This window comes from Bombus impatiens, unplaced genomic scaffold (assembly GCF_000188095.3).
Source record: "Bombus impatiens unplaced genomic scaffold, BIMP_2.2 scf_0107, whole genome shotgun sequence".
In the NCBI taxonomy this organism is placed as follows: Eukaryota; Metazoa; Arthropoda; class Insecta; order Hymenoptera; family Apidae; genus Bombus; species Bombus impatiens.
The window spans coordinates 666,922-694,411 of record NT_176526.1 but is presented as its reverse complement, the minus strand read 5'-3'; the positions used below and the strand labels follow the sequence as shown (position 1 = coordinate 694,411).

The window sequence follows — 27,490 nt, the reverse complement described above, 5'->3', positions numbered from 1 at the left end:
AAAATTTGAAAATTTAAAAATTTAAAAATTTGAAAATTTTAAAAAATAACGTCAATCGAGACAACGATCTACAGTGAGATCCGTTATAACGAGACGCGATAAAGTGCACGCGTACCGAGCCAAAATTCAAAGTCGATTTTCTCGAAGACAAAGCCTCGAACGAAAAATTGTTATTCTATATTTTCGACTTCTTTTTTCGTCCAGAATCACCCCCTTTCCGCTTGTACCACCAGTTACCAACCACCCTGTATGTATACTATATATACATTTATTTGTATTGCAAACAATATTATCGATCGCGCGTACAATCACGCGGACTAGCCAAGAGCCAATCGACAGGAAAAGATCAGCAAATGGTGAACATTTCGAGTTCTACGCACTGAAAAATTGCCGATAAGACGCGCACGTACTTTGGTTTCTACGAATTTTACAAAACAGCAACGACACCAACGGTTGCTACGCAAACATATTTTTGTCCTTTGTATCTCGTGTCCTGTTAGTTAACGCAAATTGCATCCCGCACAATTTTTCATCGTAGCGAACACCTTGAACTATCGGCTTGGCAACTAAGTGATTGCGGATTTTGTCATTTAATGGCAATAATAAATGCCGCAATCACTTAGTACGGTAGTTGTAGCGCTAGTATCGAGCGGTGATTTACCCTAATCAGACCGAAGCCTATCAGTCCACCGATACACTGGGAACAAATGTAGAGGAAGGTCATGGGCAGAGAGACTTTCCCTAGGATCAGAGCTGCCACTGTTATGGAGGGATTTATGTGCGCTCCACTGATGTGTCCAATACACTGGAAAGTAAAATAACACAGTGAGACAAGAAACATCAGGGAATATAAATATTCCTGCAGTTAAATATTCAATAATTAAGTAATTGCTAAATGCACGGCAGTGAACAGAAGAAAGTTTCAAATTTATACTCGTGTATAATAATTACGTTGCATCATAACTTTGCTGTACCGATAACACTCTTTACTAGATTTCTATCACGCTGATAACAGTCATCTGCGTTACGTCTAATCGGTAATTTAATTGTTCTTGGCAATTGTAACACTTTCCTCTGCAATTAACGCGCTTTCTTGTGCTACTTTTTTCTTTCCACTTTCTATCGTCCTCCGCTGTAAGCGAACATCCTGGTATCTATTGGATGGCAACTAAGTGACTGCGGATTTTGCCATTACCATCTAATGGCAAAATCCGCAGTCACTTAGTTGCCAACCCAATTAGTAATAATTTGGATAATCAAAGGGAGTTTGCTATTTCTCTGACATAGTATAAACGATATATCGCGAGTATAATTAGAAAAGCGAAATTTCCGCATGTCAGCCTCGTGATTATGACGACGACCGAGCAAGAAACCAACGATGCGAGGACAAAGGAATTTTCGTTGCTGCACGACAGAAAGTAATAAATTCACGTATCGACTTTCTCGCTTGCAATTTGAATTGCCGCGGCAAGTAAAACAACCGAAATTGTAAATTTCGAAGAAATTGGCGAACTAGACGTTACGATAAATCAGTGAACCACTCTCGGTAAATTTTTATCATCGTTCGCTCGTTCCGTGGGTTGGTGGAAGTCACGAGCGGAATCGAACACCGATAGAAAATGTATGAAATGGAACAGAGAGATGGCAGAAGCGTAAAAGGAAAAGTTGGAATAGAAAAGTGACAAGTCGGATAGAGATTCAAGAATTTACAAGCGTCAGCGTGATTGAAATCGAAGCTATTGCGAGTTCCCGGAAGTCTAAAGATAGAGTTTCAATCTAGTCGTTGACCCTCTGATTCCCTGTTTGGATTGGCTTGATTAGCAATTGTAAGCAGTGGATGAGTTTTAGAAGTGCCAAAAGCAAGAGGTTCGATCAAATCAACCTATCTGAACTTCATTAGCATCTGGTTTCTCGAGCAACGGAACTAGAATTAATTAGACTAACCCCGAATTAATTATAAGCCAGCGCGTGTATATTTGACGCATTGGCGAGTTGTTAAATTACGGAATAATTCATTAGCTAGAGCAACTGACAGCGTTAGTACCAAAGATACAAATAACGTAGCACAGTCGATATTCTTTCGATCGATCGACGAATGCAAATTTTTCTTCGGCTACTTTAGCTTTCACGTGGCAAGATAACTCTAAAAATGTGAAAATAGCTTTTCCACTATATATAATATGTTTAACTAGTATCCGGACAAGTAACTGGTCGATTTCTAGTAGCAGTATATCAATGAAATGCATATATATTAATTAAGTAACACTTTGACTGGCACGCGGAAATCACACGTTTCGCTCAGGACACCACGGGAGTATTTTTATTATTCAAAGCATATAATGGTAAAATAACAATAAGTTGACGATGTAAGGCAACGTTCCTCCCCGATGTACCGTTTATCTTATTGGTGGTCACGGGGATAACCGTGGCGCCTTGCTAACGGTTGATAGCGACATATTATAACAAGGCTTCGTTTACTTCAACAAACCATTCGCATTCGTTACTTCGTCGTAGGCAAAACGTGCAGAATATATCGTTGAAACGTGTAGAAGATATTAGTAAACAGTATTACGATTATTTTTATGATTTCGACGAAACGTTCGACTGAAATGGTAGAGGTAAAAGAAATTATGTTTCTGATAAACCAATGGTAGTGGTAGAATACAAGAGAGGAAAATGTGCTGTGGATTTATGGGATCGAACGATAGCATATTCTACGACACGTAGAAGAAGCCTCAAGAGGTATACGAAATTAGCTTTAGAGTTACTGTTAAATACGTCAATTTCAAACGCGATGATACTCTATAAACAAGCGACAACAACAAAAATCAAGGTATCAGATTTTAGAATGGCACTCGCAATGCACCTTACACGGTGCCATTCGCCAGAGCCGTGAAATATCCTTATTCGACAAAGATCGCGACGTGAAATGCAGAGGAAAGAAGGGCAAGCGTACCTGGCGCGAAAATTTTGCAGAGAGTGCTATAAAATAATGTTAAACAGTTAGGATCACAAATTGGTAAGAATCGGACCAAAAAGGTGACCACTTATCGTCCGGATTGTATCGATGAGCCACATTTGTGTTCAAAGCGTTTTAACACGGTGCACCGTTAGATGCAACGTTTCTTCTCATTTCTTTTTATCGATGTTCTAATAAAAATGTTTAATCGTTCAATGGAGCACTTTTTGTTTCAAAGTATCTTCTATTTATCGGTTATATCGAAAATGCCCTAACTGTGAATTTTCATTCAATTTTTACAATCGTAAGAAGTTGAAGCGCTCCGATCACCGATGACCCACGTGGCGTCACAGCAGAAACCGTGGCGGGTAATATATGACCCACGTGGCAGTCAAAGCGTTAACTGCGTTCAACGTGTACACGAGAGATTTCTAAAACTAAATTCCCCAGTTAACTGGTTGACGATGAACTAGAAAACATCTGTGGCGATTATAAAAATCGCTGCAATATTATTAATCGTCATATCTTGTAACGAATAAAGAAATGTTCGGCTACTTTTGAGCGATGACGTACATATAATTTGTCAGCTACACGAAACAACGAGTAGAGAAGATTGATGATATTATACGAGCATTGATCAATGAATTAATCAGTACGTTGGCAATCAAATTTTCCAAATGTCAGAATGTGGAATTAACCGTTTCCACCTGTGAATCGACTTATATACACGTACTGATAGAGACGTTAAGGAAATTACTGTGTATTTTTTATCTTCCAAGATACATTCGAATTGAAATTGAAAATAGTTTACAGAGGTAACAGTGTATACGTGAAATGACAATATATTTTTTCCTCGATTATACTCGTGTACGGTCTCCTCGGTTAAATATTGAATCAGGTGAAGAAAATCAAACTTCCTGACAGTGTTAAGAAACCTGTTTCAATCGTATAATTACAAATTCGACAAAAGTTACATAAGAAATAACGTAGTAAGACGTTGGTTAAACCTTGGATTTGTTTACTGCGTGGCATCGATTCGATTGATCGTACGTAACGTGCATGAATTGCCTTTTGTTTCTCTAAAACATTAGCTGGCCAATTCACGTCGAACGTAATCCCGCGAATGTTGCGTCGCGTTCAAGCGAGCAGCACGACTTCACCACTTAACTATACCACGTTCTGTCCCAACGAAGAAACGTGTCGATTAATTTAGAAGCTCGCGCGTTATTATCGCGTCGAAATGACCGCTCTGCTCGCGTTATCTCGTTTGCACGCAGACAGCATACGAGTTCGTAAAATAGTCACGAATCTGTCCGTAGTTGCTTTTATTCGTACGAGCGGGCCAGCACCGTTACGCGAGAAACAGCCTCATAGCGTGGAGTTATCACCGAGCCAAGTTTCACTCTCCTAGACTCTTCTTTTCAGCCATTTGACGTTAAAACTTACTGCACGTTCACGCACGGGCTGTTATCTGTCGATGATATTTTTCATTCCCAGCAAATGTATCCGAGCAGATAAGAAACGCACAGTAATTTTCCAGCGATCGTTACGACGTTACGCGCGTTAACTTTTGTCGTCTGTGACGAAAGAAGCCCTGGTTTTGCATTTGACCTAACGACAAGCCAAGATGTGGCACGAAAACTCTGACTCACAGCCACTTTCCAGATGCTCACCTGTATAGCTATCATGGCACCTAGTCCAAAGGCCAGAGAGATCTGCATCACGTTCGGATGAACACCCAAGCTTCCGATACACCCTGTACATCCAACGAAGACCAGAATGGCGGTGCCGATCGCCTCGCTAACGGCAATGCACAGCGTCTTCCAGCCGGATGCATCCTCTCTCATCAAATTGCTCAGCCCTGTAACGAGACAAGAGGGAGAGAACTATGATTGTCTGTGAGAGATCGAGGGACCGGATCGACGCGACGGAGACGTGATTCACGATCGATCGGTGTGTCTTTTGTCATACGGTCTTACGCTAGCTGAACCTGCGAGGCAATTTTTGTAAGGAAAGTGGACGCACAGTCATTGCCAGAGACGCGGTCGTCGGATGACGCGGCGGAACTCCAGGCCATGTTCTGTCGATGGAAAAACAGCCGATCACAGGCCCGAAGGTGGCCGCCAATTGGAAGGAGAATGACGATACATCGATATCGGAATTGCTGCGATTCTGTCAACCCTTTCGCTGCTAATTCATTTTTGATTCTGTCAGTGCAGCCGAATTGCTCGATGCTCGATAACACGGTCATTTTACGATCATGGTAGCTTCTCGGTTTGGCCATAGACTACGTGGATATTTTTAGGTATTTGCAATAAATGGAATTTATTGAAATAGGTAATTTTCCTTAATTGGGTCTTTGACACGGCTGTAGGTCACTTTGTTTAGATGTTAACAAGAAGCAGAGAATTGTTAACGTGTCAGCATTGGATTCTAGGAATGACGTTATGTCCATAGGACTCCATAGAAATTTTTAGGTACTTGTAGTAAATGAAATTTATTGAAATAGGTAATTTCTCTTAGTTGGATCTTTGACAAAACTGTAGGTCACTTTGTTTAGTTGTTAAGAAGAAGCAGAGAATTGTTAACGTGTCAGCATTGTATTCTAGGAATGACGTTACGTCCATAGGACTCCATAGAAATTTTTAGGTATTTGTAGATAATTGGAAACATAAAACGGATAGCATTCTTTGATAAAACGAATAAAACGATCAGATCCAATCAATGAATACATCAATTACAATAATGAACGCAGTGGTGTCCGAGTGCGTTCCGTAGCCACTGTATAGACGTGTTCAGCTCCGTTTCAATCTTTGCCAACGTAATCACGACTACGTCGTGACTCATTGCAGCGTAAATGAAATTTCAAAATATTTAATATAACGCGGGCAACTTCCGTGCTAAGAGTTGGAACGCTTTTAGCCGTCGTAAATTTAAAATTCCTCATAACAAGGTCTGTCTAATGGATCTAGGAATATGGTAATGGCAATGCTGACCGATATCGCTGGCGCCAAAGTAAACAGAGCCTCGGTTGGAATACAGATGTCAAGGAGATGGCTATCGGGCGAAGAAAGAGGTTTAACGAAGGGACTCGCGGTGAATGCATAATGAAGAGGGCAAGCGGGCAGGCAAAGGTGAACATTAGAGGCGGCACGAGCTGATATTCGAGCCGAACCGGAAGCCGGAATAACGCTGGCGAGCACGTGCGAGATTTTCTTGGCGCAACGAAGATCCACGCTCGATCGCCTGCAATTTTCTTAATTACATCGGGGGCCTTCCCCTGGCTGCGACTCATTAGGGTAACCGCGAACGTGCACGCTCGATCGATGCCGCTTCCAGATGAAATTGCCCCTGAATCGCGCGAAATTTCATCCTTCCTGGCTGCCGAGTCTCTCCATTTCTGAATAGAACGTTAGACAGACGCGGAAACGAGATTAGAATTCCTGGAAGAAACCTAGTCGCCCTCCGGCTCTCAATAACAGCCATTTCGTTCCTGCATTTGGTTAAATTCTAGGTTATGTTACTTTTGCAACGTCCTGTAGATGCAACTGTGCGAATATGAGAATTTATCGGCAATCAAATTCGCATTTGGGTTATCGATGAAGCGAAAGTCTCGACGAAACTTGTTTAATTCGAGTAAAACTTTTACATCATTTTTGTAGCGTCCTGTAGATGAAGCTGCACGAACACGAGAATATATTGAAAACCTGATTTCCACTTGGCTTCCTAATAAGAGGTATTGTAAATCAAACTTGGTTACTTTAATAATTACATTACTTTTGTATCATCCTATGGATGAAACCGCGTGCAATGATTACAGGAATTTATTGGAAACTTAATCTGTATGTTTGGATTCCCAGTAAGAACTAGTCTGTGATCAAATCCTAAATTTTGACAAACCTCACTTTTGTACCATCTAATAGATGAAATTATGCACATATTGAGAATCCAACTTACTGTCGATAGGTTTATTTAGATCTTAAACTGAACATGCAAATTTTGTATCATCCTACAGACTGAGCCTAAATACATAGCAAAATCACGAAAATATTCCCAGAACTTAACTTACCTATGAGCTTGCAAACCTTAAGCAATCTCTATATCGTAAGAAAAGCAACTTACTTTCGATATCCAAACAAGAGATGTTCTACCACCGAAGCTATTCCCATTTCACTTTTGTATAGCCCTGTACGAAAAAAGCGTCTATTCTAGGTCTATGAAAATATACTAAAAACTCACCCATCGATAAATATTACCAAAGAATTTACGTCTTGACAGAATGCGTCATTAAATATTGAATTATGTAACTCAATACGTATACGATCGACTAATGAATTTAAAAATCGTTTATCAAATTCGTCCCCTGTGATCTTCAAACAGAAATATGTTATTTTTAATAGGAAACTGCAACGAGGCTTGTACGCTTGTGTTGAACGATTTGTAGGCTTGATTACAAGTGCTTCTGTTCTACTTATCGTGGATGCGAGCAGTAATCTCGGGTCACTGTTACGTATACGTGTGCCAGGGTTGATAAAGCCGGTATCAGCGATGAAGAAATCAATAGCATAGGTCAAACGAGCAGTTTCTGAATAATCTTAAAAGATACAGGCGAAAAGTTTCGCTCGCGATGCAGCGATACATATATATTGCGTAATTTGTCTTCTTACGAAACCCAGCAGCATCGAATAATTTTTTATTAGATTCGTGTTTATCAAACATCCTCGTTTCTGGTATTTCCTAATTGCTAATGACAGAACAAAATTTCGCTATATCTTTCTAACGTTTCTTCTCGTTTTACATAATCTAAAGAATATACGAAATGCACTTATTTATTTGTAAATTAGCGAGGTTTTATAGCTTCTGAGAAAAATAAATCTTGAAAAAGAAAAAACGAATTATCACCATCAATTGTAACCACGATTCTCAGGTAGCTCAGAGATGACGCGCTGAGTGAATCACTCTATACATCTGTTCGTGTCATTCTTACCAATTATCCCCATAATTCCCTAGAATTTAGTATTTCATGAATCACCCGATACGCTTTAATAAGCTAACGCTCAGCTTCAACTTTCCACTCTCGAGGTATATAAGAGGAAAAAAATAAAAGGAAAATATCATATTGACATTAATGTTTCATTAGGTTTACTATCGTGATACTTTCGCGCGGAGAAAATGGCCGCCATAACCGTTACGGTGAACCATCAAAAATCGCGTAAGTAGCCTTAATGGCGTCAAACTTGGCAAAGTGCAGTTTCAAGTATCTCGCGATACATGTTTTATAACGTTGCGATACAAAGTCACAGTTTCGGTGAAAGTTTCAAAACTGAAAGAAAGATATTTTTGAGGTTAGGTTTGGGCTAAACTCGAATTAGTTTGGTTCGGTTTGATTTGACTTTTAACTGGTTTTCGGTTGAGTTCAAATACGAGTCTAGGTCCTGACCATCGGAACGTATTGTCGCGTAAAACATATTTCTGAAAAATTTAACAGGCCTCATGTTCGTTACGCGCTCCTCAATTTTTCGACGAATCGTGATATGTCAAATTCTTCGTAAAATTACCGCGTATCGGTGTGTATAGGGTTAGACGGAGAATATGCGGAGGCACGTCTGCCCCAGAATTACGGCAGAGTTCTCGTGATTAACCGTGTGCCGGCCGGATATAATTAGAAGGCAACACGTGTCACGCACAATTTCCATTAGCGTCCCATCGAGAGTGACAGTGATCAGTCATTGACGTTTGCCACGGCTTTCAAGTACGATTCCATGTTGATGATAGCCTAATTATTGGAAAAGGATTGACTCTGGTGTTATTCATCTCTGTAGAGTGAGGTGCGTCAATCTGCACATTCACAGGGGACCGTTCTAAATAATTGCACTACTATTATGAATGAAATTTTACTTTAGTCTTTAAACTTATCACTTGCCAATTCATTGGCATCGCTATCATTGATATCGGTACTGATTGGTAAATTATTATACAAAAGTTGTGGTTATATTTCACCTCCCTTCGGCTGATTTATGGAAACCAGGTAAGGTAACCTTTTTAAGAAAAAAGAAACTAGAGTATCGATAAACAAATTTAGAGAAACCGGTTCTTAGATTCAATACGCCTAATGAATACGTTGATAAAATAACACAGGAAGGAGGAACATTTAACCACGTGGAAATCAAAATATACATTGAATAAAGTTAACGAAATAAATATTTTGGTTCAGTGCTTGAAAGTGAATTCATTTTAGAACACTGTTCTAAGATGTTGCTGATATTATAATTGAATACTTTCGAAAAAATGTTTGTTACATAAAAGCGCGATGTAAGTCATGTCTTATAGAATGAGTCGTCGGATAATGGTGGCAACACGCTCTAACCGTTGTTGCAAATTTGAGTTAAGAATGAGGAAGTGCCTCACTCACTTATTAGTGTTAGAACCAAAGTTCCCCTTTTCAGAGGATTGTGTATACAAGTTTGCGATGATATCTGGTGTCCATAATAGCAGAATTGCGAGGGATATAGGTGTTGCCGGTAATTATGATGAAAGTTACCTGCTCGTAATTAGGATTCGAGAAAGTAATAGTTCGTGATTTAGAAAAGAGTGAAAGGTTGATCGTCGTCTACGTTTCGAGCATGAAACACGATAAGAAATGGCCAGTTTCCCCATAGCTTGCATCAATTAATATTTTATGGTGGTAATCAGCACGCCATCTGCTCTTAGTGAGAAGAATCATTAATCACTCGATAGCGTGGCTCGATAAAGAAGGAAATGGTTACGTCGATAAAAAAACGTAACGATAGAAAGTTCGATAGCGATCGATTTTTCACTACGTAACGTATAAACGGTTAATTCGCGTGAAATGGGATGAAACCACCTTAATTTAACATTCACACGATCGTCAAGTACATTCAGGAATAGTTGTTGCTGACTTTTTCTACATCCATATTTCTAATTAATGTTCTGTATTTATTGTAATAAAAAATTCATTATACTTCTTCAACTTGAAGTATATAATTAAATTCAAGTTCACAAAATCTCGATTTACACCACGATGATTTTCAAACCTACTAATTTTCTATATTTATTTGACATATTTTTTAAAGAACCTGATTATCTTATCTTCTTGCCAATGTTTTACGTGGATTAGAAGATGTATCGTTATCTCTAATGAAGATATTCCATAATAAAATTAAATACTTCATTAATTGAATTTTAGGTTAGGTCATGTCCAAGATTCCAACATGGTTCTGACCGCTACTTCTTAGGGCTCACTTTTGCATCACTCTGTATATAAAGCTCCGTGTTTATAAGAACTTATTGACAACTTAACATACTTTTGGATTTCTAATAAGAACAACTTTTAATCAAATCTGTTTAAATATCGATTTACATTACCTTTGCATCGTCCTGTAAACTAGATTCCACATCTAGGAGAATTTATTGAAAAGCTAACCTATCACCGAATGTTTTGCATAGATTAAGAAAATGTAGCGTTGTATCGCGTGATTTACGAGCTGGCCGGTGTTAAATATCTCGATACGCTCGAAACTGAAACAATAGAGTTCCTCTCGAATTAATAGCGTGCCGAGAGACTGGAGTAGAAAGCGCGCGCGGAATTAATTTCTGTCTCGCCGCAGTTTAGTCGTTCCTCGGCCCATATAGCTCGCGATTCAACGAGAGCACGCGCGAAAGCTCCCAAGATCGAGGACTACTTCTTGCTCGAGCGTTCCACGCTCCAATTAACGTCGCCTCCGCGCTTTCCGCAACACGTTCACCCCGACCATCTCTTCACTCGACAAATTCCCCAAATATCTAGATAAGAAAAAAACTTGCTGTCGTCAAATTTCATCGATTAGCCGATTCTGATTCGCTTTATCTGATATTTCATTTGGTTTCCCTTTAAATGATAACGGATGATTAAGTTTAGATCTTCAATAAAAAAAAAACTTGACAAATGTGTGTAAACAGAAAACGATTGGGAGACGAAATTTTATTGTAAAAAGCATTTGAAGCAATTGGATTAGGTTTGAACTAAGTTTGAACTCATTTGGTGGGGTTGAGTCAGGTTTGAATTAGTTTTAGCGATGGGGTTTGAGATAAATTTGGTTTCATTAAGCTCGAGTGTAGTCAATTGCTACGTTTGTTTGAAAATAATTGAAGCAATTTGATTAAGTTTCACTTAGATTCGAATTAAGTTTGAATCAGTTTGATTATGTTTGGGATAAGATTTAAAAATTCCGTTTAATTTTTGTTCTAGTACAATACAAGATCAGTTTTGAATTAACTGGCAATGAAAACGAGTCAAGTTCTATTTAATTAAAAAAAACATTCAAACCATTGAAATCTCGAAATCATCAAAATCTTCGTACATTTATATAAAAGTGCCTGATACGAGTGCTTATGTTTGCGTTCACAAGGAATTATCACGTTGTACATAATTTGAAAAATACTTCTTATCGATTACCATATCTCGCGAATCACGAATATAGTTGACTAACAACAAGTTAATTAACTCTACCGGTCACCTTTTCTGAAAATTACGCGATTGGGCTAGCCGATAAGTTTTGTCTCTTCGTCGCTTCGATCGCCGTGCCATCGCCAATTAATCTCACGAATTCTACTACACAGCTACAACAGTTACACGTGCGACATTGAGCCAAGTTGGCAGTGAACGTCCACTGACCGCTCTCCAAAACGACACAATTCCCACTCTTTCTCTCTTTCACACGCTTCATTAACTGGTATCTAATAGAACCGTATCACGTATCCACCGTAATAACAGAAAAATTTCTTTTCACCTTAAGTCCTTCTTTACTGAAGTCTCGTGCTCAAAGAGTTCGTTTCTTCCCCAATTTACTATATTGTAATGCAATTTAACACTTTACCGACCGATAGCCGACTAATCGGATTTTTGTCGCCAATGCTTATCGACCGATAGCCTATTAATCAGCTCTTTATCGCCGACAATCTTTTTCACTATTCGGACAGTAATTTGTTATTTGGTACTAAGGTGTCTTGCTCAGTCGCGTCAATTGCGTTGCTTCGTAAGCTGCCATGGTTTTATACCAATTCGAAAAACTTACCGTTCGCGATGAACGAAAAGAATGGTATTGGAGAGTCTAAACCGAAACAGAGCCGGCGCCAGGGAGAATCCGCGCCTGAGCTGCCGGTTGGACATGCGTATGCTGTTGTACCACTAGGGGTCAGTAAAGTGTTGAGATATGTAAATATCCACAGCATCAATCAGGTTACTTCACTGCCTTGCTAATGATAAGGGTGTACCATAACTCATGGGACCCATTTCACAGGAGGCACAAGAACGTGTGTGCTACCTGTCCTCGTCTCAAAGTCATGTAGCCATTTTCGCGTTTCATTAATTCGCGACTGACTTATTTATCGCTCGGTCTGTCCGCAAACTCGCGACCGTCGTATCAAAGAATTTCGCAACGTTCCAAAAATTCCAGGTGTATAGTACTTATCCAACTCCTACGAAGATAAGTAGCTGCGGATTATGGAAACACAAAAATGGCTCTAACTTGGAAACTAGAACAGACAGCACACATGTTCATACGGACCTCTTTCGTCGTTCTTGTGTCTCCTGAAATGGGTGCCTCATGTTACGCGCGCCAATTTTTGTAAACCTGACTGTCTCGCGGGTACCTGGGTTCCTGAAATGCTTAGTTGAGGTCGCTAGCCCTATAAATATCCACATGACGCATATCTGGCTGCGCATGAAAGGCTCGTTGCAGTTACTCGTACAACCTAATGCTCAAAGTTGGAATTAGTTAAGTTGGCTTTGATCTTCTGCCAATTTACTACATTACGATATGCTTTAGGCTGCATAAACTGTTCGCAAAACACACGTTCCTGCACACGACAAACACTCGTTACGCTGGTTATCGCGATTTCTTGCTCAAAGACAGTACTAACGAGATTAGGATTCGCCGCTCTGCCAGTCACGCTTACACGCATCGCGTCTAACTTTCTACACGGGCCATTTTCAACGACGCTGAACGCCTCGTAAAGACCAGTTTTCACCGGAAAAATACGTTTCAGGATCCCTGCGTGTTTATTAGCCGAGTTTGCAAGCACAGATGACGCAGGGCACTCGGATGTATTGCAGGTAGAGATCTCATGGGATTTCGCTTATCGAGGACTCTTACGGGCCGGAAAGAAAGTTGCGCGCGAAAGTATCTGGAACGTGGAAAACGAGGGAAATCACGGCGATTATATCGGCTCGATATCGTGGCGTCCCTATGGCCACGTTGTTTCGTGTGATTTGCGTTTCGCAAGTGGGACAGTCGTGAGAACACGATTCGTAAATGCTTCGCTAAATCAGGCCAGGCAATCAAACTGGCGAAGGTGTATCTTCAGGGTGGGAACCTTTCGTTTCTGTGCTAGTGCCTTTAGATTTCTCGTTTTCACTAGCGAGTCCAATTTCTTCGCGTTTGTCTTCTTCAAGGGGAACAGAACGATGTTGCAATGTGGTCAATTGTTGTTTCATACCTTTCAATCTTTCTTAATAAAATATTCATCGTATAATTGGATGGCGGTGGAAGTTCCTTGGAATTTTATTACATTTTCTAAAAGATTACTTTGCAAAACCAACGAATTCGCGTAATATGAAAAGAAGAATATTCGTTCTTGATCACTGCGATGTAACTACAACGAAGATTCGGATTAGAAAATTTGTAGTTTATATTGTATCATATTTGTAGTTTTAAAGTTGATGTGTAGTCAAAGAAGTTAGAGAAAAAGGAGGGTCTCAAAGAGAAAATTACACGACACGCAAAGAAACATATTATACTCTTGTGTATTTGACTTTTCGGTGACCTTGAAATCTTCCGTGAAGTCAACGTTACAATTTTTAAAAGGAGACCTTCGTCTTTTATCATATGTTTTTGTAGCTGACATCCAGAACTTTTCAAAATAAACACGTGCCTTCCGCACCGTACTTCACCAGAGGTTTCAAGATCGTCTCAAGGTGAAATACCTCAAGAGCACAGTACATCTACCTCGATATCGTGGGAATTTCGTTCGACACATTTTTTTGTACCGTTCGTATTTTTCGAGATATTTGAGCGGTTTCAGGACACACTGCAAACACAAATTGTTGTTATCAACATGATAAAAGGTATCTAGTATACTGTTACTAAAAACCTACGTTCCAGTTATAAACTTTCTTTCGACCACAGCTGTACAAGTCTAATGAAATTACAACGCCGTGGGCTTCGTGAGACGCTGGATGACCCTCTTTAGAAAGGTTTTTGTATAGAAATGGTTAATAAAATTTCTCATTCGACAGTATGCCAAACCACGTCATTTTTCGTAACGTCAATTCCATCAATTTCTGACTATTAGAACGTGTTATAGTTTGCAGTCTTGGAAAGATCAATTAACACGTGAACGAACGTGTAATTCTTTCGTTTCATTCAGTTAAAGTAATTAGCGATCAATGAATTTTTCTTGCCGCGTAGAACCTCTTTTTTCACGTGTTAATTCGACGTATTAATTGGTAACTTGTAACTGCATAGTTTCTCTAGTAACAGTGGTTGAATTGTGCAAGAGGGAAATTAGCACGATTAGCCTTCAGCTTCCATAACGGTGCTTGCAGAAACCAGGTTCGAATCTGCTTACTCGACGTGCAAACCATGTGGTTTTTGCCATCGTGAGAAAGGACAAGGTATTCTTGACCTTTCTCGAAAGCCAGTTTCGTGGAATCGCGTTCACGTTCCATTTCTCGAAAATAAAATCTCGAATTTCGAATAATAAAATCTTTTAACCTCCTAGATCCTAGCGACAAACGATATTGTTTAATTAATTAGACGTTAAAAATGTCTAAGCCTGAACAGCAGATCTACTTTCGTGGAAATATAACGAGACAGAGACGAAGTAACTATTCGATTTAATAGCTGAAACAATTTGCGAGTGTTCGTCAATAGTCTCGGGCGACTGATAATGACACGATGCTAATTATCTCACACTATGTCACTATGACACGCAATAGCACGAATAGAGCCATCTTCCGGGTTATTGTTCGTCGTAGAACTTATTGAAACTTCAACACGTGTAAATATAATTCACCTGCTGTCCTTTAAGCTGCTGCGTGGAAATTTGACGTGCAAATACAAAGGTTATGAAGATATTAAGGAACGAATTCGTCCTGGTGATATTCAATGAAATCTAGTAACATTTAGAGGCAAGTCCTAGAAACTTTTATGGGATCTAACTGAATAATAAAATTGTTGGTAATTTCCTTTGGATAATAAGAATAACATTATTTCTTAGCAGAGTGTAGTTGATTTTTCGATTTGAAAAAAAAACAACTAAATGAGCAAAATAAGCATAAGTGACTAAAGTTTCGTAAAGAACTATACGAGTAGATACCATCGTCGTGAAGCTTTTTAAGACCGAAGTTTCTTTAGATACGGGGAAAAATTCATTCTTGCCAATTGTTGGTAATAAAAACGTATCGTTTCCGATGTTTCGTAAGGGAAATGTAACGCATTCAAATTTCTAGCCAATTTGCCAAATAAAGCGTCTATAATGCGGTTAAACAGTACGAATAATGTGTTGATCAAGGCGGAAAAATAATAGTAAGCTATCACAATTTCACGAAGAAATAAACGAGGAACCGAAACGTGCACTTAACCTCTTTTAAACAATATCAATAACTCTTACCTAGTTATTTAATCTAGTTATCTTTCCCATTCGAAAAAGAAATTGGATCAAAAAACCGTGAAAATATCGTCTGTAATACGTTGCTTCGAGCAACGTGTTTCTAGCAAATAATAAATTACCAAAAGTTGACGAAAAACTATCAAAGTATAATCGTTGTGAACCTTCTTTGAACAACGATAATTCCTCTACGTCGATCTAGTTATTCGTTCCATGGCAAAAAAAAAAACTAGACATGGAAAAATACCACGTAATGTCGATATTTTCTTCTCTATAAGATGCTGTTTCCAGCAACGTGGATCACCTATGCAAATTATTTGATCGTTCTTCCCGATCATAGAATAGAACATCTGTTGCGCGCTGAACACAAACAGAGCCTACCGATCACTCGGTGGTCACGGGTTTCGTTTCACGTGATGCAGTTTCCGGTCGATCACGAGATCTCTGGTAACCCGATTTCCTGAAATGCACGCCGCGTCGCCGGTACTTTCTTTTCTTTCACCCGAGGGGAACCGGTGCCAGCGAGCACCTTTCTACGCGGTACGATCGAATTTTTATCCACCAGGCCGCCTAGTGGAATTCCATGGCGAAGCAATGCCAGCAACCCACCAGACCCAGTCGAATCGTCCTTTCGTCTCTTTTTCTTTCTTTTCTTTTTTTTCTTTTCTTTTTTTCCACGCGTCGCGTTTTAATCATCAGGTGAACGAACTTTTGCGGAATCGAAACTTTCGTCGTCGCGCCGCTCGCTTACATTCTCATTAAAAGGAACGTTTAGTTTCACGATAGAACTATATATATATATCATCATTCTATTCTTTACGATTTATTATTCTATATAGCGTATTTTAGCATTGCACGTTATGCTTTGTATCGCTGAGAAACGAAATTGCTAATTTATAACTAGACTGATATTGTTATTCTATTGGATAAATTCTACATTCTAATTATTCTTAAGCCTATTCATTTAGGCAAAACACATATTTCAAGCATTGTTTGTATAAAATAGCACATTGCTTTCGCTTGTTCTTATTTGATTATTAACACCGTTTCAGTGTGTTCCATTGTAACGTGGAATCTACACGCCGAGTATTGTTCAAATTTGTACATTTTTGATATGCAATGTTATTTGACTAATCTTTCGGTATTCGTCGATTTTGATGAACTTCGCGAAAGCGTTATACGAAAAAAGAAGATATCTGAAGAGATATAAAGAGGTAAGAAAAATAGCAGAGATAAATTTCCAATGAATATATAAAAATTCACCGTCTCTTTATAAATTAACAATGAAAATCCGTTAATAATGAAAAAGAGAGCAGACTCACATGGTATTTTGAACTTCTTCGTGGCGGTCTGTATGCTGGAGCTCGGATTGAACGGGATGCCAACGCTTTTCGATTTTCCCGCTGTACTGGCGGTGATCGCACCAGTCTGTATTATCGAGATGCCAGTTTGCTCCATGTCTCACGAACTGGTCCACGTCAATCTGCCTGCCCGTTAAAAAATTCAACGTTCATTTCATCGATAGAACTGGTCGAGTTTAAAGGGAAGAAAAACAGGAATTCTTTCTTAGCGGCTATCTACGAGTAATTTTGTTTGTTTTTACAAATGGGAAATAATTTGTCCCGGGAATTTGTCAATAGCCATCCCATCGAATTCAAAGAAACAATTAAGAGAAAGGAAGGACAAAATAGGAGATCTTCTTTCAGCAGTATCCATAAATAATTTTGCTCGTTTCTACAAAATAGGAGACATTTTAATCCGTAATTTGTCAGTAGCCATTTCGTCGAATTGTTAGAAATAGAGCAACGAAAGAAGAAATAGAAGTTCTTTTTTCAGAAGCGTCTATGAATAATATCGTTCGTTTCTACAAACTAGGAGACATTTTAATCCGTAATTCGTCAGTAGCCATTTCGTTGAATTGTTGGAAATAGAAAAACAAGAGAAGAAATAGAAATTCTTTTTTCAGAAGTGTTCATCCATAATATCGTTCATTTTTACAAAATAGGACACATTTTAATCCGTAATTTGTCAGTAGCCATTTCGTCGAATTGTTAGAAATAGAGCAACGAAAGAAGAAATAGAAGTTCTTTTTTCAGAAGCGTCTATGAATAATATCGTTCGTTTCTACAAACTAGGAGACATTTTAATCCGTAATTCGTCAGTAGCCATTTCGTTGAATTGTTGGAAATAGAAAAACAAGAGAAGAAATAGAAATTCTTTTTTCAGAAGTGTTCATCCATAATATCGTTCATTTCTACAAAATAGGAGATATTTTAATCCGTAATTTGTCAGTGTACATTTCATCGAATTGTTAGAAATAGAAAAACGAAAGAAGAAATAGGAATTCTTCTTTAAGAAGTATTCATCGACAATATCGTTCATTTCTACAAATGGAAAATATTTTGACTAGGAATTTGTCAGCAACCGTCTCGTCGAATTGCAAGGAATAAATAAAAGAAAAGTAAAAATAGAAATTCTTCTTTCCACTTGTAGTTTCGTTCGTTTCTACAAATGGAAGATATATTTTGTCGCGAAATTTCTCAGTGGCCATCCCATCGAATCTCGAGAAACAATCAAGAGAAAGTGAGAGAAAAATAGGAATTATTTTTTCAAAAATATCTATAAATAATTTAATTCGTTTTTGTAAAGAGGAAGCATTTTGATACGTAATTTGTCAATAACGATCTCGATGAATAAATTTAAAGAAACAAGGGATGGAGGGGAAGGATAGAGAAATGGAAATTGTTTTTAAAAAGCATCCATGAATAATTCCATTTATTTCTATAAATAGGAAATATCTGGATGCGGAATTTGTCAGTAGCGACGAAACACAATGGTAAACGCGTCGTTTTTCGATTTCGTTATCAGCGAGTTCGGAGACGCGTGTATAAGTGGGACGGGGTCGTAAATCGCGGCTGACAGAACTGTGAAAAACGCGAGAAATAAGGCGGACGGCTGTAAATCGTTGGGAAGCGGCGCTTTTCTCGCGTCGTAACATCGAATTGATAAAGAGACACAGGTACTGTACGTTTCCTGTTTTCGCAAACCCATTCACTCTACAAAAAATGAAAGTTTACTATACGTTTCAAAGATTACATCTACTATTTTTCATTGATTTCGTACTCACAAATTTCCTATTTATAAAGAAATTTGACGAAGAAAGCAATCTCAAAGGAAAGAGAATACCCAATTTTCTTTCCTCCTTCTTTTCCTCGTATCTCGAATTTTTATTCGATAAACGGAAGTAGATATTTTGAAAACCTGGTACTATGATGTTTGTATTTCACTTTTTTCCACCTCGTTTGATATATTATGCGATTGCTGTTCGTAGCTAATTTATTGGATTGGCAATTAAGCGATTGCGGATTTTATCATTATCACCTAGTTAGGTAAGTAATAAAGTAAAGTAAAGTGAAAAAATGCAAGTTTAGCAAGTAAACAAAAAATAGAAATTACTATTAAATAATTATGAATTTAATATTTTATAAAATTTAATATATATATATATATATGTATGTATAATTTCTTAATTTATAAATATTATATTTATATAAATATTGTAGGTAATGTAATTTTTTATATGAAAGAAAATAATGTTAGTAATTAAATACAGGTATATTAAATTAATAAAATTTGAATTATTTAAACCTAATTAGATGGTAATGACAAAATCCGCAATCGCTTAGTTGCCAACGCAATATTATTTCCTATCGTCGGAAACAGACCGCAGCTGTACACTTTTGCATTTCCATTCTACCCCTATCTTTATGTTTGTCTGAACAGCGATCAAAAGAATTGAAGCTAAATACAAATTTACGATGCTCCATCTAGCAAATATCGCAGTATGTAGCCCGGATATTTGACATATCCTCGCGCGTTATGTGCATCTTGTGAATATTCGTGTCGTTGAATTCTTCAAAAACTCAGAAATATTCGCGTAACAAATTGAAACGATATAACGTGCTGGATCGTTTGAATTTCAGCGTATCAATTAGTTGCGCTTTGGCTGGCTGAGTTTGCTTACCCGAACGTCATTGTTTGTATTTTCTTATTCGAATTACGCGAACGAAAAATAACAGGTTGCAAGGAAAATCAACGAGTTCCTATTATTATGAACTGCGATTATATAAACTGTCCGCCGACGAGTTCAATTAAACGTAGTTCTGCCGTGTTCTAACGATAAAACTCGAAGAAAGTGGTAAAAGCTCGACGAAAAGACCGCACTGCGTGTCGAGTTTACCGCCGCATTGTAACGATGACTTTGACGAAACGATAGAAAGTGCGGGTCGTATGATCGAAACAGAAAGCAATTAATTAGCAATCTACCGTACCAGTGACACTTTGACGACGCGGATAATTAAATTGCACAGGCCGAAATTCAGGTAGTCTAATTGATATCGAATTCTACCATTGTGCCAAGGCTAATTGACGTTAAAGAGCACGTTATCGTTGCGTTTCCATTAACCGGCTAATTATACCACGGCAGAAAGATAGAGTCTCGGTCACGCGTTATCGACAGATCGAAACTTGCCGTTCATGGTGTTAAACGGGAAAATTCGGATCGTTTCGCTTCGTCGTTTCACACGCAGTGGCTCGCCAAAGTATTTCAACGATTAACATAGGAAGCTTCGAAGCTTCAAAGAAAAAAAAAAAAAGAAAATAAAGGAAGAAAGACTCGCGAAGTTACGATTCTACGTAAGTCTTTCCGAATCTGCATTGCGACTTTTTCCGAACATAAAATGTCGATAACGTTGTCCCGAAAGTTTCTTTCGTTTTGCGAGGAAACAATAGATGTATGAAGTATCTTTTGTTTTATATCGTTTTATTGGATTACGTACGATCCATTCTGTTCCAATAGAACAAAAATCGTCGTGCGTCTGTTATTTTCATACAAAAGGAAAGAAACTTTTGCCACGATCTGATGTATACGAATTTTGCTATATGTTTGTCGTATTGCATCATACGTGGTATATTTTTGTATAGAAGATGAAGGTAGTGAAACGTCTTAATCGCGTAGGGAGATCAATAAAAATTATTATCATTATTATGATTATTCAAATCAGGATACCGGTTAGATCATTTAAAGAGTAAAGTCCACTTCCATTCATAAAAATACGAATTTGCACGAACGTCTGCCAACTACATATTAATAAACCTCGACAAAAATTTGACTGTTCCCATCTTCGACATTTGTCGTACGTATAAGCTGGCTATACATGGTGTGTAGTAATTTTTGAATAAATCTGTGTCTGCAACTATTATATATATTTCCTGATTAAATTTCACCAATATTATTACGATAGTCGTATCTCATTGCAATGTTAATACAATTTCAATATGCATCCGTGTAGGTATATTATAAATTATTATTTATAATATACCATTCATATAACATCATACGGTGTATAATACATTGAACAACCATAATTTACTCATCAAACATTTCTACACGTTGCAATATATTTTGCACAACGTACGTAACTTATTCATAAGAGGTGGAAAGTTTCCACAAATGTTCAACTGTTTGGCTACATTATCGTAGAATTGCATGCTCCGTGCAATCAAAATCAAGTGGAGCGATCGATAATCCTGATTTAATCCCCGGCCAAGGATCTCACGATAAGGATGTAATCTTTGTGTGGCGCGTTGTAAACATCGGAGTAGTTGGTAATCGAAAATTCCTATACGTACACACGTATCTGAAGTTTAACGTACAACCGTGACCAAACTATGGATTAATCGTCTTGGATATTCCTCTTTTAGCGATTTCAGGTGTTCTTGCTTCGAATTCCGATTAAAATACAAATAATTCTTCCTTTCTCCTCTCGTTTCAATTTAATTCTCGTATTTGCGAGATTTGATTCGTTCTATCGACTGGTTTAAATTTCAATTGAAATTTCTACGAGAACTTTTGCGTATTCAAGTCGAAGCTCGGGCTTCTACGTTTTATCTCGATTCGAATCGACGTTTCTACGTTTCGATCGAAATAAAAAAAAAGGGAGGGGGAAATCTCCATATTTCGATGTAAACTCAAGTGCCCAATGTCAACAATCCACGCTTCGTAACGAAATCATTATCTTCCGTGCCCATCGAAATTCAAATTCAAATCTGTGAACTGTTAGAAATTTCTGAACGAGAATTTCGAACTTCCGCGTTTCACGGCTGGAAAAAATCATCGTGCAACGATCGTGATCGTAGGTAATCGTATAATACGCAAAGATAAGCAAAGTATACGAAACGTAGTTTGGGAGCAAAAATAAGAGACAACGTAGTGGAAATAAATTCTTCAAGTACGAAATGTTTACGCAAAAATATAAATATTAATTTCAATTATTTAGTAAATAATCTACGTGCCACAAAATTGGGCAAAATTTGATTCTATGAAATTTCTTACTTCAATGAAAATCATTTAAAAACGAAAAATAATTTATCTGTTATTGCTAATTTGCAAGTTAAATTTTATTTCCCACTTGCATCTAATCGACGAACAAATGATAATCTATAAACGAATAATTTTTCCTCCTGTCTTATCTATTTCCATTTGTTTATTAATTTGATGGTTAATTAACCAGACCGCAGTTGACACTTGCTCATAAAACTACTCGCTTTTCGAACGAATTGTTCGCAAGTATATTTGATCTTGGTCTATTCATAATAATCAACAGACGTGTTATTGACAATCCCAAATTCCAATACACAATACTCTCTCTCTCTCTCTCCCTCTCTCTCCCTCATTGAACTGTTACCTACGTGTAAAAATAGATTATCTTACGCATCGATAAGCAATAAATAAAAATAAATAGAAAGTAAACTGACATTCCAAAATAACACTTAATTTCATTGTTTCGAGTAACGCACTCGAGCTCGTCCAAATAACGGACAATCCTTCCTCTTCTTCGACTGACCTGCTCCATAACAAATCACTGTCCGTTGAAACAACTGTCTACGTGTAAATTTCTTCAACAATAGCCTCAACATTGACTATAAAACTGCACGATAACCAAGACCAGTATACGGCAAAAAATAGTAGCAGTTTGATGTTCAACTTGCTCGAAAATGAAAAATCTACCTCCACTAGATGCTCTCGCTTAGACCTGTCCCGCTTATTTCTGTCCCTCGCCTTTATACAGCGTACCGATTATTATTCTAATATTCACCGGACGAGATCGATTTTCTACCGAAATTCCACTCGTTCCATTAGCTTAATAGAAACGCGTGTGTGGGAATAAAAATCCGCAGTCCGGTTCTGCGTAAAGTGACTCACGCTGAGACGAAGATCGATCAGCTGTGCTCCACCTCGTGTTACGTTGCGAGCAGAGAGAAGAGAGGAGCACGTGGTGTTTCTCGCGGTCACTCGGCCGAAGCTTGACGATATGACACCTGGACAAAAAGCGGCGGTTGGACTTGCGCGATTCGGCACAGCGTCGTAATGTCGCGTGGCTTCAACCAGACTGAATCGGCTCGCGACTCGCTTCTACCTCTATATGTAGAATCTCCTCCTCTGGCAGGCACTCTGGCTCCCGTTACTTCTGCCAAATCGATGCCAACCGACCGACATAGTTTCTCATCCTTTCGGACGATACTCCCCTCGGACAATGCCATTCTTTCTCCGTAGCCAGCAAACGGATTCTGTGCCTTCTTTCGCGCGTCTTGCTCTTCTCGCGTGTTGATGAACGCGCGGCGTACTGCGAGCAAAGTTGGCGCGATTATTGCATTGACAACTAACTGATTGCGGGTTTTGTCATTAGGTGGTATTGACAAAATCTGCAATCGCTTAGTTGCCAACGCAAGAGTAGGTCAGCGATTTGTTTGTTTATTTATTCGTCGGTATATTCCGAGATGGCTCGTCGTTAATAAACGATAACGTTATCGATGATCAGGTTGTCCGAAAAGTGTCTTTCTTTCACAGACACGTAACGACGCATCATCATACAAACGTGAAACCTAATCTATCGAACGTTGTGATCTTTATCTCGATAGAATAAAATGGATCATTCGTAATTCGATAAAATAATAGAGAAATGTTGTGCATTCGTTATTTTCTTATACAACGAAAGAAACTTTTCGGACCACCTAATATGTTACTAGCGATCGCACGTTTTGCAAGATCAAACGTCAGGTTACGTGGAACGAAGCAGGTGCAGGCTGTTTAAGAAACGTTCGAGCCAAGTCTGTACAGGTTTGCAGGAAATTTGAAGTGGCAAGATTGGACGAAATATGGGAAATATGGTACTTGTAACGTTCGGTGGATGAAACAGATTTATACTCGGATACCATTTGGTTAGTTGGCTTTATAAAGATGGAAATTCGCAGAAAAATCCACAATCCAGGAACTGTTGATAATGATGAGACTTTGACAGATAGACAGATAGACTATTATATAATCGTGATTAATTGTCATTTCGCAGAGTTTTCTACGTTAATCGGATTAATACCGATAAAGCAATTAATTTTGTTTGATGTAAATCGATAAAAATTTGATAAGCTCAAGTTCTCTAGATTTCGAAGCTTCAATGATGGTTAAGTAACGTATATCTGGTTCTTGACATTCCTGTCTTGTTCTTATTAACGCGTTCCGCTTTATCGTTCGGACATTCCAGATCGCTTGTTCGGGGCAGATCTGGAACGTTGCGCCTGTTTCCTTTCTTCCTTTTTTTTTTTTAACTTTCAATTCGAAGATGCAATTGAACTGGAATTTTGAGAACACGACAGAAATCTGGAGGATCAAAAATACGTTAACACTTTACCGACCGATAGCCGACTAATCGGATTTTTGTCCCCGACGTTTATCAACCGATAGCCTATTAATCGGCTTTTTGTTTTCCGATTATCTTTCTCATTATTCGAGCAGTAATTTGTTATTTAGTACTAAAATACCTTGCTCAGTCGCGTCAGTTGCGTTGCTTTGTAAGCTGCCACGGTTTTATACCAATTTGAAAAATTTACCGTTCGCGATGAACGAAAAGAATGGTATTGGAGAGTCTAAACCGAAACAGAGCCGGCGCCAGGGAGAATCCGCGCCTGAGCTGCCGGTTGGACGTGCGAATGCTGTTGAACCGCTAGGGGTCGGTAAAGCGTTAGGTTGAAGATTGTCGACTTTGTGAGCTTGGTGGGGTGAATAAAAATACTACAATAGAAGCTTAATTAGGTTAAGTCACTTTTCAATCGATTTTTCCAAAGATTAATTTCTAACGTTTATACGAATATATCGGAAAGAAGATTAATATTTTTATTAATATCTATTGACATTTTTATCATTATATGTTTCAATGATCGATGTTTAATATTTATGGAATACCTGTAAGAGATTAAATATCATCGAATTATTTAAAATATCGATAAAATCATGCTCTAACATTCCAACAAGCAAGAAATACCGTGTAACGAAATTTCGTTAATCGCAAGAATTCAGGGTTGAAGAGAGTTAGGAAACTTTTTAATAGATTCTATTTAAAACACGGACCGTGAAACTTTTATAGAAAACGTTCCCACATTATAAGTTCCGATAAGAACAGATAAAGGAAAGTTCACGAAAATAAAAGTTTAAACTTTGAATAGAACTTAATAAAATATAGATATAAACATTTTTCCATAGAAAATAACGGCGACGGATATCTCGCCCGTTGATATTAAAAGTTCTCGATTATTCCAATAAATATTAAATATTATTTAATGTACTACAACCATATTACATAATAACTGAAGTTGATATTCTAAATATGACATAATATTTATTTTTATAATACGTACGTAGATAATTCACAAGTTCAAAGCTTGTTTGTGTTTCTCTTTGAAATGAACAGTTAGAAAGGTAAGGACGTTACTCAATATATATACATCATATTCGTATATGTATGTTTGTATAGACGTATACATATACAGGATGGTTGGTAACTGGTGGTACAAGCGGAAAGGGGGTGATTCTACGCGGTAAAAGAAGTCGAAAATATAGAATAAAAATTTAAAAATTTAAAAATTTAAAAATTCAAAAATTTAAAAATTTAAAAATTTAAAAATTTAAAAATTCAAAAATTTAAAAATTTAAAAATTTAAAAATTCAAAAATTTAAAAATTTAGAAATTTAAAAATTTAAAAATTTGAAAATTTAAAAATTAAAAAAAATAACGTCAATCGAGACAACGATCTACAGTGAGATCCGTTATAACGAGACGCGATAAAGTGCACGCGTACCGAGCCAAAATTCAAAGTCGATTTTCTCGAAAACAAAGCCTCGAACGGAAAATTTTTATTCTATATTTTCGACTTCTTTTTTCGCCTAGAATCACCCCCTTTCCGCTTCTACCACCAGTTACCAACCACCCTGTATAATGCAAAAGTGACTGATCTATTCATCAACGCTCACACCAAACCGCTGTACCTAGAAACGTGAAATTTCAACGGTGTATTTTCTTTATTTTTTTCTTTTTATATATATAATTTAAATATGAGATGACAAAGTGTTTTTGGAAATACAAACCCTAAGGGGGTGAAAAGGGGTAAAATTTCTTTTACGGAATAATAGTTTTTCTGAAGTTTAAAGACGTGAAATTCAGCATACGAACTCTTCGTTCGAAACGAATCCTCGTGCGAGGTTGGAAAAGAGGAAAATGGTCTTATGAATGAATGAAGAAACACCTCATTGAAAATAAACTTTCGCTTCTACAATAACAAATCGTTTATGATTAGCCACGCTCTAGTATTATCGATAAATTTTCAAACTCGATTTTTTTCGCAAACTTGAAACATAGATATTGTATCGCTATCTTATCGTGTTATATCATATCAATTAACTGTTTTCTAGTAATTAGTATGTATCTATCTTAGTGTATGCTGTACTATGTCTACGTATGTCTACGTAGCTGTATTTTAAAAAATGTAACTATTTTTTTTACTTGAATGTTACTTGGCGATTAGAAAGATATATTTTGCTATAAAAATTTCCTTTCACGATTACAGCAGAAAAATATGATATTTTTATGATTTGCGAGCTTTTTAATTTTAATGTATCGTTGGAACGTCTGAGAAGTTAAGCTAAACTGTTTACTCAGAATCGTTTCCCTATAGATAGTGAAAACGTAATCCATCATAATCTTCTACTTTGATTTTCAATATAAAAAAGAAAAGATACGGCTTACCGTGTTTCCCCCCGCAATCTTCATTTTTCATTTTCACAAACGATAGATTTATAACAGAGCCTATCTACGCTCTAGAAAAAAAAGAAACATTCGATCGAGAGGATCAATCTTTGAAACGAACGATTATCACTGTAGCGTTGTCACTGATACAATGCTCTTCGTCTAACCGCCAAGATGCGACAGCGATGAATATTTAACGATAACAATTGCGTCAGCGCTATTAACAAATTAATGAGACGCGAATTATGCGACAATAACATTGATAAATTAAACTTCATAGATCATAATATACGTAGCGTTAAATCACATAGCTTCTAGTCTTCCGTCTGTTTCTAGGATTTCTATGAAATTTAGCAGAAATTAGAAAATGAAAATTTGTTCATTAGAAATGTAGAGATTTCCAAGGAAGAAAGGTAAACTAATTTAACACGCTATGAACTAGCAGTATTTTACCATTGTTGATTGAATTTTATGTGAATGTAGAAATTATTTATGCATACGCCTGTAAAATTGTTAGAAAATAATGAACCTAGGTACAACAAACGAATTATTTGTTTTATCAGTGTAACGAGGTTGAAGAATCCTGAATTATAAAATAATTGAGAATTCTAGAAAGAATAATAAAACTTATTAGAAATAATTAATAGATATTATTGAAAATTATTGATAGAATTTGTTAACAAAAATTAGTGGAAATTGCCAGAGATAATGGAAATTATTAAAAATA

The 27,490-nt window shown here is 37.5% G+C and overlaps 1 protein-coding gene and 1 long non-coding RNA gene across 10 annotated transcripts in view; one reads left to right on the top strand and one right to left on the bottom strand.

The window, feature by feature from the left end:
• Positions 1 to 23,231, bottom strand: part of LOC100743537 (aquaporin-like) — a 53,112-nt gene extending 29,881 nt beyond the window's left edge. The window contains exons 1-4 of one of the 9 annotated variants that reach the window (XM_012380796.3): positions 22,893 to 23,095; positions 16,951 to 17,115; positions 4,633 to 4,820; positions 662 to 805 (exon numbers count right to left, since the gene is read on the bottom strand). In XM_012380796.3, the coding sequence (XP_012236219.1) occupies positions 662 to 805; positions 4,633 to 4,820; positions 16,951 to 17,086 (468 nt within the window). In that variant the 5' untranslated portion in view covers positions 17,087 to 17,115; positions 22,893 to 23,095. The other 8 variants (XM_033318717.1, XM_033318718.1, XM_033318714.1 and 5 more) reach the window with 8 other exon arrangements.
• LOC117151199 overlaps positions 1 to 27,490 on the top strand; it is a 73,826-nt gene that overhangs the window by 36,840 nt on the left and 9,496 nt on the right. The gene's annotated exons all lie outside the window — the stretch shown is intronic.